The sequence below is a fragment of the Pleuronectes platessa genome, chromosome 5, assembly GCF_947347685.1.
Source record: "Pleuronectes platessa chromosome 5, fPlePla1.1, whole genome shotgun sequence".
Lineage (NCBI taxonomy): Eukaryota > Metazoa > Chordata > Actinopteri > Pleuronectiformes > Pleuronectidae > Pleuronectes > Pleuronectes platessa.
Genome location: NC_070630.1, coordinates 296757 through 315757, shown reverse-complemented (window position 1 = coordinate 315757; position 19001 = coordinate 296757). Strand labels below are relative to the sequence as shown.

At 46.3% G+C, this 19001-nt stretch overlaps 2 protein-coding genes across 2 annotated transcripts; both read right to left on the bottom strand.

The window, feature by feature from the left end:
• Nucleotides 1-10005: 10005 nt before the first annotated feature.
• LOC128440537 (olfactory receptor 11A1-like) lies at nt 10006-10935 on the bottom strand. Its single transcript, XM_053423282.1, has one exon. The coding sequence runs from the start codon at nt 10927-10929 to the stop codon at nt 10006-10008; it is 924 nt and encodes a 307-aa protein (XP_053279257.1). The 5' UTR covers nt 10930-10935.
• Nucleotides 10936-15132: 4197 nt separating this feature from the next.
• Nucleotides 15133-16059, bottom strand: LOC128440348 (olfactory receptor 10A6-like). The gene has a single exon (XM_053423036.1). It carries the CDS (start codon nt 16051-16053, stop codon nt 15133-15135), a length of 921 nt encoding a protein of 306 aa, XP_053279011.1. The 5' UTR covers nt 16054-16059.
• Between the last annotated feature and the right edge of the window lie 2942 nt (nt 16060-19001).

Sequence of the window (19001 nt, the reverse complement as noted above, 5' to 3'; positions counted from 1 at the left end):
TACCCACTCCAGCCGTAAAGCGTGGCAGACCATAAACCAGCTCTCAGGAAGAAGTACACCGCCTCCCAAGTGCCCTGTGACAGCAAACGCCATCGCAGCCCAACTCCTGAAAAATGGCCGCTTCCCAGACGCAGACAAAGAGTTTGCCCGCTCAACATCCCACGAGGTATCCAGTCTCTCTAGGGCGGCCAGTGTCAATGCCAACCTGTCAGGAGATTTCACACCAGCTGAGCTCAAGGACGCTATGGCCAAACTCAAACAAGGCAAGGCACCAGGCTCCGACAACATCCACCCAGAGTTTGTGATCCACCAGAGCGAAATAACATCCGCCTGGCTGTGTGCTTTCTTCTCTGCGTGCCTCCGGAGGTCCAAGCTCCCAAGGGCATGGCGACGGGCCGCTGTCATAGCCCTCTTGAAACCCAACAAACCTGCGGATGACCCCAAGTCCTACAGACCAATCTCGTTGCTGTGCGTCCCTTTTAAAATCCTGGAGAGGATGATACACAGCCGAATTGAGCCAGTAGTTGACTCACAGCTACCGAGGGAACAGGCTGGCTTCCGCCGGGGCAGGTCTACAGTGGACCAGGTAACCCTTCTCACACAAGATCTCGAGGACAGCTTCCAGGCCAAAACCAAAGCTGGGGTGGTACTACTGGACCTGACTGCTGCTTACGACACCGTCTGGCACCGCGGACTCCACCTGAAGCTGCTGAGAACAATCCCGGACCGTCATATGGTCAACTTCATCATGGAGATGCTGTCAAACCGCAGCTTCATCCTCCAGACCAGTGACGGCCAGCGCAGCAGGCTCAGGAGGCTGAGAAACCGGGTCCCACAAGGGTCTGTCCTCTCACCGATGCTCTTCAACATCTACATCTTTGACCTACCGGTGACGACATCTAGAAGGTATGGATACGCGGATGATCTAGCCATCATGCTACACCGGCCCACATGGAAGGCGGTTGAAGAGGGTCTCAATCAGGACATGGACGTCCTGGCTGCCTACCTTCGAAGCTGGCGACTGCAGCTCAGTAAGGGAAAGACTGTATCAGCAGCATTCCACCTCTGCAACAGGAAAGCAAGAAGGGAGCTGGAGATCTCAGTGGACAACAAACCCCTGGAGTTCCAGCAGGCCCCAAAGTACCTGGGCGTACGCTTAGACAGGCCACTGTCCTACAAACAGCATTTGGATGAAGTGAGGGCTAAAGTAACAGCAAGGGTCTCACTCATCCGGCGCCTAGCTGGTACAACCTGGGGGGCCTCGGCCAAGGTTCTACGTATCTCCACACAAGCCCTCGTATTCTCTGCAGCTGAGTACTGTGCCCCAACCTGGAGTAGAAGCCCACATGCCAAGAAGGTCGATACGGCCATCAACAATGCCCTCCGGATCATAAGTGGCTGCCTGAAACCCACCCCCGTGTCCTACCTGCCAGTCCTAGCAGGAATAGCGCCAGCCGGCCTACGGCGAGAGGCTGCTACCCTCGCCCTGGCAAGGAAAGCCCAGGAACACAGCTGGCACCTCCTCCATGAAACCACCACCATGGCAACACCTCCAAGCAGACTCAAGTCCCGCCACCCATACAATCAGGCCGCACAAGAGATGCTTATTTCCATCCCGGAGGATTTGACAACCAAAGCCTGGCTGGCAGCGGCATGGAAGCAGGAGTGGGAGTCAGCAGGACAGACACGCCTACACCATTACATCCAGGATCCTGGAGGTGGCGTTGAGGGAGAAGATCTACCTCGCCGGCAATGGACCCTCCTGAACCGCCTTCGCACAGGGGTTGGCTGCTTCAAAGCGTCCATGAAGAAGTGGGGCCTAACAGACAGTGCAGCGTGTGAGTGCGGGGAGCCTGAGCAGACTGCCGACCACATCATCACCACCTGTCCCCGGCATAAACCACCCTCAGAGGAGGGCCTCTTCCAAGTGGGACCTGAGACGAGGGAGTGGCTACACGACACGAAGTTGGACATATGAAGACGATACACGAACGACGACGAGCAAAAATGTCCCTAGAAGGGACCCAGGACCTCTCCTCGGGCCCATAACCCTCCCAGTCCACGAGGTACTGAAGTCCACGGACCCTGCGGCGGACCGCCAGAAGACGCCTAACTGCGTATGTTGGCCCCCCATCAATGACTTGGGGGGGGTGGAGGGGGTCTGGTGGAGGGAGCCAGCGGACTGGTCCTGACGGGTTTGATCTTGGACACATGGAAGGTCAGATGGACCCTCATTGTCCTGGGGAGCTTGAGCTGCACTGCCCCAGGGTTTACCACCTTTGTGATGGGGAACAGACCAACGAATCTGGGAGCTAGCTTGAGGGTCTCCAGGCGGAGAGGAAGGTCCTGGGTGGACAACCAGACTCGTTGGCCAACCTTGTAGTGCGGAGCTTAAGAACGGCCCTTGTCAGCCACACACTTATATCCGCTGGAGGTGCGGCCGAGAGCCGCTTGGCCTTTTCTCCAAGTAAGATGGCAGCGGCGCACCAAGGCCTGAAGAGATTGCACCGTAATCTCCTCCTCTAGCTCAGGAAACAGGGGTGGCTGATATCCATATACACACTGGAAAGGGGAAAGTCCTGTGGCTGAGACAGGGAGAGAATTATGAGCATACTCAATCCATATCAAATTTTTGCTCAAAAGGGAAGGATTTTGTGACACTACACAGCAGAGTCCTGTCTCCAGCTCTTGGTTGTAACGTTCAGTCTGGCCGTTTGACTGGGGGTGAAAACCGGAGGAGAGGCTGGCTGAGGCACCAATGAGCCTACAGAATTCCTTCCAAAACCTGGAGGCAAACTGGGGTCCCCGTTCCGACACTACATCCTGGGAGAGTCCGTGTAAACGAAAAAGATGAGACAACATAACCTCTGCCGTCTCTTTGGCACAGGGGAGCTTAGGCAGATGGACAAAATGAGCCATTGAAGAAAATCGGTCCACAATAGTGAGTAGGACTGTGTTACCTTCAGAAGGAGAAAGTCCCGTAACAAAATCGATAGAGATGTGCGAACAGGGTCGCTGGGGAATAGGCAAAGGGTGGAGCAAACCGTGGGGCCGCTGACGAGAGGTCTTATTCTAGGCGCAGACGGGGCATGCAGCAATGAACTCCTGGACATCTTCCTTCAGTGTGGGCCACCAGAAACGTTGTCGGAGGAGATTAAGGGAGCGGGCAACCCCCGGATGACAGCTAAAGTTTGAACAGTGTCCCCACTGCAGGACCTACGGACGGAGAGTGGACAGAAGAAAAAGACGGTTCTCCGGACAACCTGCCGGGATTTCTGCCCCTTCCAGTGCCTGTCTGACCTTTTCAGTAATGCCCCATGTCACAGCTCCAATGACTCACGTTGACGACAGGATGGTGGCATGGGTTCCTGGGGTGTCCTCCAGCTCAAATTTGCGGGACAGGGCATCAGCCTTGACGTTCCTGGAGCCAGGGCGATAGGACAGTGTAAAATCAAAGCGGTTAAAAATCAGTGCCCACCTGGCTTGACGAGAGTTTAGTCTTTTAGCAGTCCTTATATACTCCAGGTTTTCGTGGTCAGTCCACACCAAAAATGGCTGCTCAGCCCTCTCCAGCCAGTGCCTCCACTCTTCTAGATCCAGCTTCACAGCCAGTAGCTCCCTGTTGCCCACATCATAGTTCCTCTCAGCAGGAGAAAGCTTCCTGGAAAAGAAAGCACAGGGGTGAACCTTGTTGTCCTTGGAACAGCGCTGGGAGAGGACTGCCCCCGCCCCCACCCCAGAAGTGTCGCCCTCAACGATAAACTGCAGCTTCGGGTCTGGCAAGATGAGGATGGGTACAGAAGACAACCGCTGCTTAAGGGACCGAAAGGCCTCTTCTGCCTGGAGACTCCATGAAAACCTGGATCCTGGGGACGTGAGGGCATGGAGAGGGGCTGCAACAGAGCTGGTGTTAATCCCAGTAGCCAGGGAGCCTTGAATGTATTTGTTCATGGCCTCCGTCTCAAGGGCAGACAAGGAGTAAATACGACCCTTGGGAAGAGAGGCCCCAGGGAGGAGGTCGATAGTGCAGTCATAGGGCCGATGGGGGGGTAAGGAGGTAGCGCGGGACTTGCTGATAACCTCCTTCAAATCCAGGTAGATGGGTGGTACATCCGAGAGACCAGGAAAATCTGGGGAAGAGTCAGAGTTCTGGGGACAACAACTAGCAGAGGCAGACACAAGGCAGGATGAGTGGCAAAATTCACTCCATCCTAAAAAATCAACCCAGTTGACCAGTCAATGTGAGGGTTGTGTCTCTTGAGCCAAGGCAGGCCCAAAACAAGTGGCACCTGAGGTGAGTCAATGAGCAAAAAGGATATCATCTCAGCGTGGTTACCTGAGATTGTGAGGCTCAAAGCTGAAGTATGGTGAGTAGCATGACACAACAGGCGGCCATCCAGGGCGTTGGCCTCCCGGGGAACAGGGAGTGGTTCTGGGATCAGCTTGAGCTGTTTAGCTAGCTCCCGGTCCAGGAAGTTCTCATCGGCTCCAGAATCCACAAACACAGCCAGTTCCAGGGAAACATCAGGAGATCTCAGACAGGCATGGGTTAATGGTCTGAAGGGACTAGAGGAAGTTAAACCAATAAACCTCTCCTTATTGATGAGCCCGGTCTTTTAACGGACAAGATGCCAAGAAATGACCCAGCCTTCCGCAGTAGAGGCATCTTCCCTCCCTACGGCGGTGCTGACATTCCTCAGAAGAGAGGGGAGTGCGCCCGAGTTGCATGGGTTCCTCCTGACCACAGGGAGACACTGTGGCGCTGTCCGCTGGCCTCACTGGAACAGAAGAAGGAGCAGGAACATAGAATGGCCATCGGGCTGGCGGTCTATCGTTGCCTATCGTCGAGCCTTCTCCATCCTCCTCTCATGGAGTCGATTATCAATCTTTATAGCCAGAGTGACCAGAGAATCGAAGTTGGATGGCAGATCGAGGAAAGCAGGAAAGTGTCACACAAAGAATTCTCTCCCCACTCGCTCTCCGACGCCAGGGTAGGGAAGCGTATAGCATGATCGGCGACTCGACTGTCTCCCTGTCTCAGGTCCAACAGTCCACGAGCCACCTCTCTGCCTGGTGTGCGATGATCGAAAACTTTGCGGAGGGCTTCCGCGAACCTCCTCGCTGAGACACAGGTGGATCCGAAGCACTGGTTCTCAGGCTAGCAAGCATCTGTTGCATCTGGTTGGAAAGGTCTTGGAACTGGTCTGACAGGGAAGTTTGAAAAGCGTCCTTTCTGGCTTGCAATTGCTGCATGCCACCCACCAGAGAGGACACCTGCTGCTCATGATCGTGAAGCAAACTCCCTTGGGCACGGAGGGCCGAGCCAAAAACATATTCCTCTGCTGAGTCTGTCAAGGCCAGATTGTACTGTGACAGTCCTTTCCAAGTCTGGGACTCAGTTGCAGAAAATAATCACGGGAGACAGCAAATAGAGTATAAAATAAAACTTTACTTTAACAGTCCATTCAGGGATAAGGCAAAATCCATAGTCGTAACTCCAGGGAGTGTCCAAAAGCAGGTAGTCAAACACACGGAAGAAATTGCTGGAGAGCATTAACACACGACGGAGACAATGACAATCTGGCAGAGGGTGAGGGGAAACACAGGGTATAAATAGGGAGTGCTTAATGACATCAAGGTACAGGTGTGTGGGGAAACCAACAGGAAGTAGAGCTAGACACAAGACACAAGAACCCGGACAACAAAATAAAACAGGAAGTGAATTAAAAAAAACAGACTGAACAGATTGTTACACTTGGAGGATGAAGACTTGTCATATGAAGACTCGTTAGATGAAGACTCGTTAGATGAAGATTCGGAGGATGAAGACTTGTCAGATGAAGACTCGGAGGATGAAGACTCGGAGGACGAAGACTCGAAGGATGAAAACTCGGAGGATGAAGACTCGGAGGATGAAGACTCGGAGGATGAAGATTCGGAGGATGAAGACTTGTCAGATGAAGACTCGGAGGACGAAGACTCGGAGGACGAAGACTCGGAGGACGAAGACTCGGAGGACGAAGACTCGGAGGACGAAGACTCGAAGGACGAAGACTCGGAGGATGAAGACTCGAAGGACGAAGACTCGGAGGACGAAGACTCGGAAGATGAAGACTCTGAGGATGAAGACTCTGAGGATGAAGACTCTGAGGATGAAGACGTGTCAGATGAAGACTTGTCAGATGAAGACTTGTCAGATGAAGACTTGTCAGATGAAGACTTGTCAGATGAAGACTTGTCAGATGAAGACTTGTCAGATGAAGACTTGTCAGATGAAGACTTGTCAGATGAATACTCGGAGCATGAGGACTCGAAGGATGAAGACTTTTCATATGAAGACTCGGAGGATAAAGACTTTTCATATGAAGACTCGGACGATGAAGACTCAGAGGATGAAGACTCAGAGGATGGGTTCTGCACAGGATACCGGCGCGCTTCCCTCTCTTCTTTCTCCTCTGTCGGCGTATTGGTAAACCGGTCAGGGGCAGAGAGCAAGAGCTTGGACCTCAGCCCCGGACATGGGGCAGGGACTGGAGCTGGCACCGCGAGGACCTCCGATGCCGGAACCAGAGTGGCATCTGCCGGGACCCTCCGGCGTGGGACAGGGACTGGAGCGAGGACTGGAGCAGGGACTGGAGCTGGCACCGTGAAGACCTCCAACGCCGGAACCAGAGTGGCGTCTGCCGGGACCCTCCGGTGCGGGGCAGGGACTGGAGCAGGGACTGGAGCAGGGACTGGAGCTGGCACCGTGAGGACCTCCGACGCCGGAACCAGAGTGCCGTCTGCCGGGACCCTCTGGCGCGGGACAGGGACTGGAGCGGGGACTGGAGGTGGCTGGTGCCTCTGAGCAGACTGCTGAAGAGTAAGGCTTCTGCTGTTGATGCCCTCTCTCCAACATCCACCATCCACACCAGAAGACTTTTTGATGCTGTGGGGTCCCCCAAGAGCCCAACAGCCCCCCAGATTACCGGTCAGCGGATGAGGCTGGTTCCTCTGAGCAGGCTATAGAGGTGAGCGTTTTCTGTATCTGCCCCCCATAGCAGACATCTTTTCCAAACGGCTTCCCAAATACAGGTCCATGGATGGGGCAGGAGGGTTAGGGTTAGGGTTACCTCCACGAGGTACGGAACAAAATGACTCACCCAAGGGCGATCTTTTAGCCATAATTCAATAACCGAGATCTTCTCAAGGGTCTCTGCCATGTTCTGGGTTCCCAGTGAACCCAGCTCCTCTACCAAAAAATCCAAATAAAAAACTAATCTCTGCTGAGTCCATATTTTGGTCGGATTGTTCTGTCAGGATTGGTGGAATTAGATGGACCCAGGAGCAGAGGTAGTTAACAAAAATAGTATTTAATATAAAAAGAGGCTTTAACTAGACAAACACAAAACATAAACACTAAAGGAGTTGACAAACTGGAAAGACAAGAACAGGAAGAGCAAAACACAAGGAAGCTTACACGAGGCTCAGGAGATCAGGACGGGGCAGGAACGCAGGAAAGGACAGCACCAAGAAACACAGCAGGAAAAACAAACAATCCGACAGAGGACAAAGAGAAGGACAGAGGCTTAAATACACACAGGGAAGACAGGGACAATTGAACACAGGTGTAACACATTAGGACTGGGCTGACCTATCAGAGACAGGAAGTGAAGACAGAAACAACACACAAGGAACAGAGACTACAAAATAAAACAGGAAACAGAAACAGAGTGTGCAAACATGAAAACAACTAGAACACCCACAACAGAGATTTACTAAAACAGAAAACACTTTTACAATTAAGCTTAAACATGATGGGAACTTGGCAGAGAGCATGATGGGAACTCAGCAGAGAGCACGATGGGAACTAGGCAGCCAGCATGATGGGAACTTGGCAGAGAGCATGATGGGAACTAAGCAGAAAGCATGATGGGAACTCGGCAGAGAGCATGATGGGAACTCAGCAGAGAGCATGATGGGAACTCGGCAGAGAGCACGATGGGAACTAGGCAGAGAGCATGATGGGAACTCAGCAGAGAGCACGATGGGAATTCAGCAGAGAGCATGATGGGAACTCGGCAGAGAGCATGATGGGAACTCAGTAGAGTCCAAAGAAAAGAACAAATGTGTTTTGAGGTGAAGGAAAATGACGTTGAAACCTAATGTTTGTTTTCCTGCAGTTTCTCAATGTGGAAGTTGATAAATGACAAGTTTTAGTTTTTAGATCAGCCGGCTGGTGTCAAAACACATTTCATCAGTTTTCATTATTCTAATATTACATTATGATACTCCAACAATTCTTAAATACATTCTCTAAAGGTAGTTAGATGTTAAAAAAACATGAATGAAACTGTTCCTTTACTTTTCTGAAAAAAGAAACCAATCAAATTATATCTTGTGTCAGAAAAAGTTTTAAAATCAAAGTCCAGCTTTGATTAAACGTTGTTTGTGTTAAACTGCTTCAGTTCCTAATGAATCTTCATCTGATCTTCATCTGGATCAATAATGAAGCTGCTCATTAAGTGAACCCAACACGTTCAGAGGAGATGGATCCACGGAGGTAAAGACCTCTTTGAACTAAAAGACGTTTCTGTGGATTTGATTTATTTTTGTACTCGACAGGTGAACAGTGTTGTCATGACGATAGAGGCTTGTTCAGCTCCGTGTTGTTATTTTATTTATGAACAGAGAAAATCTTTATTTTGAATGAATCAAAGTGATGAATCAAACTTCACAGTTTGATTCATCACTTTTTTTATTCCATCTGTCAAACTGATGATGTCATCAACGTTACTACTTTACTTTAGAAATATGAATTAAAGTAATAAAGTGTATTTTTCAGTTATTCAAAGTGTTGGGTTTTATTCTGCAGATCTAACTGAAGATTAAGAAATGATTGATAATAATATCAATAATAAAGAACTGCTTTTGTGGACCGAGTCATGGATCTGGACTCTGGACTCCAGAATGTTTTCTTAGTTCATGTCCTGGTGTTATAATTACATTACTTTCCATTTAGCCGACGCTTTTATCGTTATGTATAAGTTTTGAAGTCGTAAGTATAAGTATCATATGTCACAAGGAATATAAATGGAATTTACTGTTAACAACTCCTTCTAAACATAATTGGACTAAAGTTTTATTGTGAATGAGGTCGACAGTCAGAATCTTCTTCTTCTTCTTCTTCTTCTCCTGTTCATGGAACTTGTTGATTATTGTTATTAAAGTGAACTCTGCTGAAGTTGATCCCACAGAGGCTGCGACTGTCCCTCAGGTCAAAGGTCACTGCAGCTCATCAACATGTTTGTCCCTGAGGTGTCTTCACACGAGACACAGAGCCCACAGAGACCAACCAGAGTCCTCACAGGACGGATAATGACCTGTGTCCTTCACCAAGCTGTTTACTAACAACTGGCCTTATTAGGATCAAAGACAACAAGTGAAACCAACTGTTCAACTTCAAAGACACAAAGTTACGTCAAATGTACGAAAAGTCTGTCGCTGCTCATATCAAACCTGCTCTGTAATATTTGAAAACAAACCCGGAAGGAGAAGTTGAGCAGCTAGGCCAGGTGGGGGGTGCAGGTGCTGACGGCTGAAAAATGTTTACTGTTGCAATAAACTTCTGATTCTGAAGCTGAACGTCTTTTGAATTTTCACTATTTTGATTTATTATGATAAGTTATTATAAAATGTTTATTAACATATAATTTATATAATATATATATATATATATAATTTATTTTATAATTAGCAGATGAGTTATTGATAAGTAAACGTGTCCCCGGCTACAAGGTGGATTTTGCTTCTTGTTTTTCACGTGGTTCCAGTCGAACGTTCTGTCGTTGACTTTAGACACAAACATCAAGTGAAGAAGAAAAAACATTCTCACTCTTTATGAAACAAAGTATTTGTAAATAACACATTTTTGTAGTATTAACACAATTGACCACACAGACATTAAACTGCAACATTAATGATGACGTGAGAAAAGAACTTCATGTATTGTTTTTACCCGCTGACCTACATGTTTCCACACAACATACGTTTACACATGATCCAGATCGTAGACATTTTCAGTCCGTACAGTACGGGAGTAAAGAGCGGCTGACACGTTAGAAAGTATAAAGACAATAGAATACCCAACATGTGTGGGACACTGCTCATATCAAACCTGCTCTGTAATATTTGAAAACAAGCCCCGAAGGAGAAGTTGAGCAGCGAGGCCAGGTGGGGGGTGCAGGTGCTGACGGCTTTTTGCCTCGTCTGCTTGGAACCAGAGAAACAAACCTTTAAAATCCTCACGTACGTGTAGAGGATTAAAACCAGAGGAAGGATGATGGAGATAAATGTGTAGATGAGTCCATAGACGTTGTTGACTGTGGTGTCAGAACACGACAGTTTGACCACAGAGAAGTTTCCACAGTAAACTTTGTGAATGATGTTTCCACACAGCTGTAAAGGGGAAGTCAACGATATCAAAACAACAATCGCAAGAAAAGGGAACAACCACGTGACAGCAATTAGCATCGTAACTGTTTGAGTTGTCATACGTGTGTTGTACTGCAGAGGACAACAGATGGCCAGGTATCGGTCATAAGACATCACGGCTAAATTAAAGAATTCAACACTTCCGTAAGAATAAACACAGAAGATCTGCAGGAAACAAAGAGGACGAGAAACAGTGTGAACGTCTGAGAGGATCTGGAGCAGGAGCAGAGGAAACAGCCCTGTGCTACCATACAGTTCATTTACAAACAGGCTGCACAGGAACACGTACATAGGTTCATGGAGACTTCTGTTCATACAGATAACTACAATCAGCAGCACATTGGCACAAATGATCAACAAGTACAAGGACAGGACCAGCGTGAAGAACAAGTATCTCAACAGTCCAGAGTCCACATAAGCAGCCAGAGTGAAATAAGAAACCAGTGAGGAGTTCATCACGACTCTTTCAGACTAATAATTGAAAACAACACTTTTGTTCTCAGGCTTCAAGTGAACAACCTCAGTGTTGTGTAGTTAAAGCATCAAACACATTGACAGAGTAAAGACATTTTCACACATTCAGTTATAATCAGTGAAATGATCATCGACTGAAACTCAAATTTATCTCCTGAAGTTATTCCATCATGAACTGAGTCACACTGATGATCCAAACAAATCATCCAAACTATCAGATCAAATGTCTCTCATGCTCTTCATGTTTCTGTGTGTGCGTATCAGTGTTGAATAAGTTCTTAAATAGCAGAGTCACACTCTGGTGTTTCTGACATATTCAGAAGTGTCTCCGCCGCTGAAGGGAAACAAGCTGCCTCTTATATTTCTTTGACCGATATCATGAAGTGGAGCAGGTGAGTGTTAGTGAGAGACCGACCAACCAGAGCTCAGGGTATGAGGGAGTAGCTGTTCCTGAACCTGCTGGTCTGGGAACGGAGAACCATGTAGCGCCTCCCAGAGGGGAGGAGGGCAAACAGTCTTAGACTGGGTTGTTAATGAACGAAGATGTCTCTAACTTGGTCCAAAGTGAAACATATGATTGTGTATAAAGCACACATACATATTTTGACCATATCTGGCCATTGAATACCTCTTAAAACAGATTTGACAGATTTGATCCAGCTTGGACCTCAATGGGGTCTGAGAAAGTAGACCCCAGAGGGCCTGTGTTTGGAGCAAGATGAAACGTAAACTTTGTCGTAGAACAAAAGACATCATCGTAAAGGTCGTGACCTCGGGAGTAACATTATGTCACTGGGAAAATTGTGGATGGCTCCTGCTCCTCAGGGATGACCTTTGAACCTTGCACCTGAGTCAGTTTTGATGGCTTACAGGATGGAAACTAAATAAGCAACAGACATGGTATGAACTGTTATGGAAAGGTCTTGAACTCCACTACCATAGTCCAATGCAAACCTATGGGGGGCGCCACTGAGTAGGGCCAAAACCTTGAAAAAACTAGATTTTACTGTTTTATTAGTAAGAAAAACTAAATTTGACTAAACAGGTGATTATCTCACACCAAAAAAACATAAAGAAGCATACAAGGTTCACGGTCGCAATCTCACATAATAGTGAAAACTCATTAGAACTACAAAAGATGGGAACAACACACACACATGTACAGGAACGCCATTCAAGTTGTAGTTCTCTGTATGAGTCTTCCTGGTTGAGAATTGGGTTGTGAAAATAGGGTTTAGAAAACATATTGGCAGTGTTTTTTTTAACCATGAATGAAAATATTGAAACTGAAACACACATATCTCGACATAGATATTATCGGAACACATTTTTATTAAGAAACATTGCTAAAATATAGCGTTTTCCACCAGGAATACAGCAACCTACGCCATCTTGCTTTATCAGAGCGCTGCGGAGGTCTGCGGAGGCGCATGTCGTAGAATTCTGTACGAAAATTTGGACATAACTTTTAGTACGATATCTTACGAACCTTTTAATCAGACCACGTTGTCTCTCCTGCATGTCTCAAGGACATAAAAACCTGGATGACCCGTGAGTGTCTCTTATTAAACTCAGACAAAACAGAGGTTATAATACTTGGCCCCAAACACCTCAGAGATGCATTATCTAATGATGAAGCTGCGCTAGACGACATCGTCCTTGCTTCCAATGAAACATCAGGAACTTGGCAGTGATCTTCGATCCTGATTTATCCTTTAAGTTGTTAAAGACTCTACAGCTTGTCCAAAATGCCGCAGCACGTGTCCTGAAGACAACCAGGACCAGAGACCACATGTCTCCTGTGTTAGCATCGCTACACTGGCTTCCAGTTAAATCTAGAATAGAATTTAAAATGTTCCTCCTCACCTTCAAGGCCCTGAATAATATGGCAGCATTTTACCTTAAAGAGCTGTTAGTACCTTATAAACCCACTAGAGCACTCCGCTCCCAGAACTCAGGCTGTCGTCACAAAAGTGATTAGTGCGGCAGAACGTTACTTGTTCTATTTTCTAAATTAGGAATCGTTTAGTCTAAAAAGGCATGGAGGTATTGAAGTCTGATCTACTGAATGGGTCACATGGTTTTCATCGTTCTACCATACAAACCAGTAGCCAGTCAGATTTACCTTGAGCCTCAGTGTAGCCTCAGGTTCAGCCTGTATCATTGTGTCATTGATTACAAGGCAAACACACCTGATGGTGCAAAGGGACTTTATGACACATGACACACGGAGCTTCTCTTTCCAGCTTCTCCTTCCTCTTCTTCATCCTTATCACATTGAAATAATTCATATCTCATCAGTACATGTTTCTGACCCTTGACCTCTTCCCCGAGTCCCTGGGCTTTATCGCCCGCAGATCCAGGGCCTCTGTGGCCGCACCATCATGGATTGTGATTGTGGATCACGTATCAGAGGTCGCGGTGGTGGATCCAGTTTGATCCAGTTTGGTGGATTCTATATCGTGTGGGCTGATCGTAGTGGTGATGGTGGATCCTGTGTCGCGTTGGCGTCAGATAATGGTGGTGGACCAGGACCGAGGTGGCAGCTGGTGATGGATCCTAACTGACAGCAGTGGACAATGACTGTGGACTATAGTGGATCTGGTCTGGATGGTGGATCATGATCTTGCTGGCTGCTGATCATAGACTATGATGCAGCAGGACTGATTGACATATAGTATGGAAGTTATCCTTCAAGATGTTTCCCCTCATCAACGCTGCTGAAAACTTTAATCCTGATGATGTTTCCTTCACTTGACATCTGTTGACTTGTGTCCGTCCTGGGAGACGGGTCCTCACATGTGTCTCTGAGGTTTCTATGTATTTGTACCTGTTAACAGGTTTTAGTAGTTTGTCCTGACTCTTGTTGAGGGTGAAGGACAGAGGATGTCTCACCATGTTAAAGACTATGAGATAAACTGTGATTTGTGAATATGGGCTACACAAATACAATTTGATTGATTGATTGATTGACTTCAGTTCAACAACATTCATAAGCCGGCACATTGCAGCTTAGTTTTGAGTTGCTATAGCTGAGTTGAACTTCCCATGCTCGGAAAAACCACAGTCCTCCTCTCTATTCTTAAACCTCTGTTCTCAAATCGGTTATCTCAGCAGTTGTGAACCCGACTCTTATTTTGTATCCATTTAAACTCTGGTTTGTTCAGCAGAATACGGAATTTGGGGAATACATTTCTGCTGGTAAGGGAAAGAACTTAAATGTTTATTAAAACTTCTAAACTTCTATTTTAGAATAATTTTTCAGATTGTTTCCTTTTGCTATTCGCCTCAATGCAAACACCTGCAGCTGTTCTGATCCAATGTGCCTGTCTGTCCACGTAGATGTCAAAGATCATTCAATCCCCTCGTGGGCACGGAAATATGTCAGCGAAACTACAGGTTCTATGTCATAACATGTTGCTTTATAGATATGGTCAATTAATGTACCTTTCTCAGTTGTTAATTTGGTGACATTTTGGATATATCCTTTGTCTGCCATAAAGTTAGAAATATTAGAAGATTTGAAGATATTTACATTGAAATCTCCTATTACAGCAACTCTGGTACTTATCGGATCCAACCAATCAGCTCACTTGGTCCGACTGTCTTTGAATGGAGACATAGGATCAGATGACGATAAACGGCTGCGATCAGAATCCTGGATGTTGTGTAGTTGTACACTAAACATCCCAAACTCAAATGTGGCTCTTGATGACCTCATATGGTAAACTATCTAAACTATACATGCCAACTCCACCATGTTGTTGTTCTTGTTTGTCTGTGGTATTTTCCATTTCCTGTCACTTTCTGAAATGTGTTTCTATTGTGGAGGCTGATGATGTTGTTTCTGTGTTTCTGTCTCTTTGCTGCATAACAGATTTCCTCTTGTGGCACAATAAAGATAATGTAACTCAAACTGAATCAATGTTTATCAAATACAAACGACAATATTTTAAACACATGTATGACAGGTACTGAGCAGAGTGTGTGTAACAGCAGCAGCAGAAGGTTTAGGAAACTGCAGCCGAGTCCAAGACAGCAAAAGGTTTATTGTTCTTTGTTTGTTTATTTCATTATATTTCAAACCTTGTTTCTAAGAAAACAACATTAATTCACTCGTATTAATCATTAACTATGGAATCAGCTCTGAAAAGTGACCTGAATCAACAACACACCTGTTTTCAGTCACTCAGCAAAAACCAGACTTTTACAGATGATGCGCATTTTGGACAGAGTCAGTCCGTAGACCACCGGGTTGAGCAGCGGCTGACATGTGAGCCAGTACAAGGATAAAAATATCCTCAAAACATTGGGTAACGTTTTCATGTTAAATCTGCTCTGCATGATCTCGAAACAAGCTCCACATGAGAAGTTGACCAGAGAGGCCAGGTGAGGAGCACACGTGCTCACGGCTTTCTGCCTCGTGCCTTTGGAGCCGGAGAGACAGATCTTCAGAATCTTGATGTAGGAGTAGAAAATGAGAATTAGAGGACAAAATATAGAGAATGAGCTAACAAACAGTCCATAGATGTTATTGACTGTGGTGTCAGAACAGGCCAGTTTAACTATGGAGAAGTTGTCACAGTAAACTTTCTCAATGATGTTTCCACACAGATGTAGAGAGTTGCTCAACGACGTCATAACAAGACACAGAAGTAAAGGACAACACCACGTCACACTGATTAGTATCGCAATCCTGTTCACCGTCATTTGTGTGTTGTACTGCAGAGGCCAACATATAGCGAGGTAGCGGTCATAAGACATGACGGCCAGGTTTAAATACTCTGCACCCCCGTACGAATACAACAGGAAGTTCTGCAGGAAACAAAAGACGTCGGGAACAGTGTGAACGTCTGAGAGGATCTGGAGCAGGAGCAGAGGAAACAGCCCTGTGCTACCATACAGTTCATTTACAAACAGGCTGCACAGGAACACGTACATAGGTTCATGGAGACTTCTGTTCATACAGATAACTACAATCAGCAGCACGTTGGCACAAAGGATCAACAAGTACAAGGACAGGACCAGCGTGAAGAACAAGTATCTCAACAGTCCAGAGTCCACATAAGCAGCCAGAGTGAAATAAGAAACCAGTGAGGAGTTCATCACGATTCTTTTGCTTCATGAAGAAGTGGAAACAAAAGAAAACGCACACTCGTGTGCAGAATCCAACACATTCATGATATTCAGGCTCGGCTCAGTAAAGAAAAACATCATCTAGAAAACAGAGGATCTGATTTCAAACCACAGACGTGAAGTGAACGGTGACGTTCAGCTGCTGCTCGTCCAAACTGAGCTGAAGCTCTGGAACCTCTTCTTTTAACTGCTCTGGCTGAGGGGCCGTCCACAGAGTGACCTCATCCACAACACAATATAGGACCTAATGCATTTCTAACATTTGCTGATGGGTTGACATCATATTTAACCTTAGAAACATATTATACATGTTCACTCTAATGAGCTGATCTTTTGATAAACATATTTCTATCATTCTCTTATGATATTTGTGTATTTGAATTATCCTTTGACTGGAAATTAGGTTCATGGCATTTTTTTCTCCAGTTACAAAGAGAGGACTCGTTCATAATTTGGTTCTTGGTCCAACTCTCAGAGCAGAAGAGGAGTTCTGGGTCTGGATCAAACTGATCCTGGTTCTGTTGCTTTGCAGTGAAAACACTTTGTTGGATAGTTTGGACTTTTGGACCAATCACAGGAAGTAGAGACAGAATTAAACAGAAGAAAAAGAAGAAGAAGAAGAAGAAGAAGAAGAAGAAGAAGAAGAAGAAGAAGAAGAAGAAGAAGAAGAAGAAGAAGAAGAAGAAGAAGCAGCTGCAGTCTTCACCTCCGACGATATAATGTTTGAACTACGAGGCCGTTCATCTGGTGCATTTGAACTAGTGGAGTACTGTAGTACTGTGGAGTACTGTAGTACTGTAGTACTGTGGAGTACTGTGGAGTACTGTAGTATTACATTTCATGTCATTTAGCTGATGCTTTTTGTCCAAAGCGACTTACATTTTTAGTACACTCAACGTTTATGAGGGCCAGTGGCGATTTTAGCCTGAAATTTCTGGTGGGGCAATTTTGTATGACGTCATATCACCGTCACAAAAATAGAGGGAGCTGATTATTATAAGCAGTAGGCCTATAGAGACCAGTAAGATATACTATGTGCTGCATGTTGAGTGCCAGCAGGGAGCAGAAATCCTGTTTCATATACATGTCACATGCTTTAGTGCTCAGCACGACACAAAGATGTTGTCTATAATACAGCTTTAAAGTAAAATGATTGTAACAAAGTAAAACGATTACACATAGCTTCACATCCACGTCAACATCAATACTCTGAATAAAGAGCTTCAGGAGACGTAATGCTGCTTTAAACAGCTGCTCTTAAAATGCAGATGTGACTTTAAATACTCACGTTTCAGTGGATCACAGTAAATCTGTTTCTGCAGAATAATAATCTGTGTAACGTAGTCCAGTCAAATGGGACGGTGAGGGAAACCACTTCACACACCAGTAGATATCCAACGTGGTGGAGCTAATTCTCCAAACACACTCGTCCTCATCAACTCTAACACTTCTCCCCGCTGGGTGGACCGGGTCATGTGGGGTCATGTGGGTCAATGACTCCGTACGGTCCCGTTAGCATCGCCTGCAGGCTAGCAGAGCTAAACAACCCATGTACAGGTACCTGCTCATCACTATAACACATTAATACAATATTAAACTTCCCATTAAACTGGAGCGCAGACGTCTTTAGCTTCTCTGTCAGGAAAACAAACGTGTTACACATCCGTTCTGTGAGTGAAACCTGTCCACTGAGTCAGTGTTCACAGGGATGAGCCTGTTAGCCTGTTAGCCTGTTAGCCTGTAGCCTGTTAGCCTGTTAGCCTGTTAGCCTGTAGCCTGTTAGCCTGTTAGCCTGTTAGCCTGTTAGCCTGTTAGCTCATGTGGAGCCGAGCAGACAACAGGCTCGGAGCTGGAGTCGCGTTTTGCATAATTCCAGTCGAGTTGCTAGGCAGATTTCGTGGGCGGAGTTAGGGCACTTTCAGAAGTGCCCTAACTCCGCCCACCTCCCAATGTTAACTGTGTGGTTCACGCTCATTGGTGTTTCCATGGCAACGGTCTTAAGCTTGGGCCGTTGCCATGGAGAGAGACGGACGACAACAGACACACACACACATAGACACACACAGACACACATAGACACACACACAGACACACACACACAGACACACACAGACACACATAGACACACACACAGACACACACACACACACACACATATAGACACACATAGACACACACACAGAAACACACACACAGACACACATAGACACACATAGACACACACACAGACACACACACACAGACACACATAGACACACATAGACACACACACAGACACACACAGACACACACAGACACACAAAGACACACACAGAGACACACACACACACACACACAGAGACACACACAGAGACACACACAGAGACACACACAGAGACATACACAGACACACACACAGACACACACACACAGACACACACACACAGAAACACACACACAGAAACACACACACACAAAAACACACACACACAGAAACACACACACAGAAACACACACAGAAACACACACAGAAACACACACACAGAAACACACACACAGAAACACACACAGAAACACACACAGAAACACACAGAGAAAGACACACAGAAAGACACACAGAAACACACACAGAAACACACACAGAAACACACACAGAAACACACACAGAAAGAAACACAGAAACACACAGAGAAAGACACACAGAAAGACACACAGAAACACACACAGAAAGACACACAGAAACACACACAGAAACACACACAGAAAGACACACAGAAACACACACAGAAACACACACAGAAACACACACAGAAACACACACAGATCAAAAGACTCCAAAACCAGACTAGAATGCTTGTGAGTCAAGTTTATTCACACACACATTCATGCTACTTTGCATATTAAATGAGCTGAGTTCACTCACGCTCCCCCACTCCCTT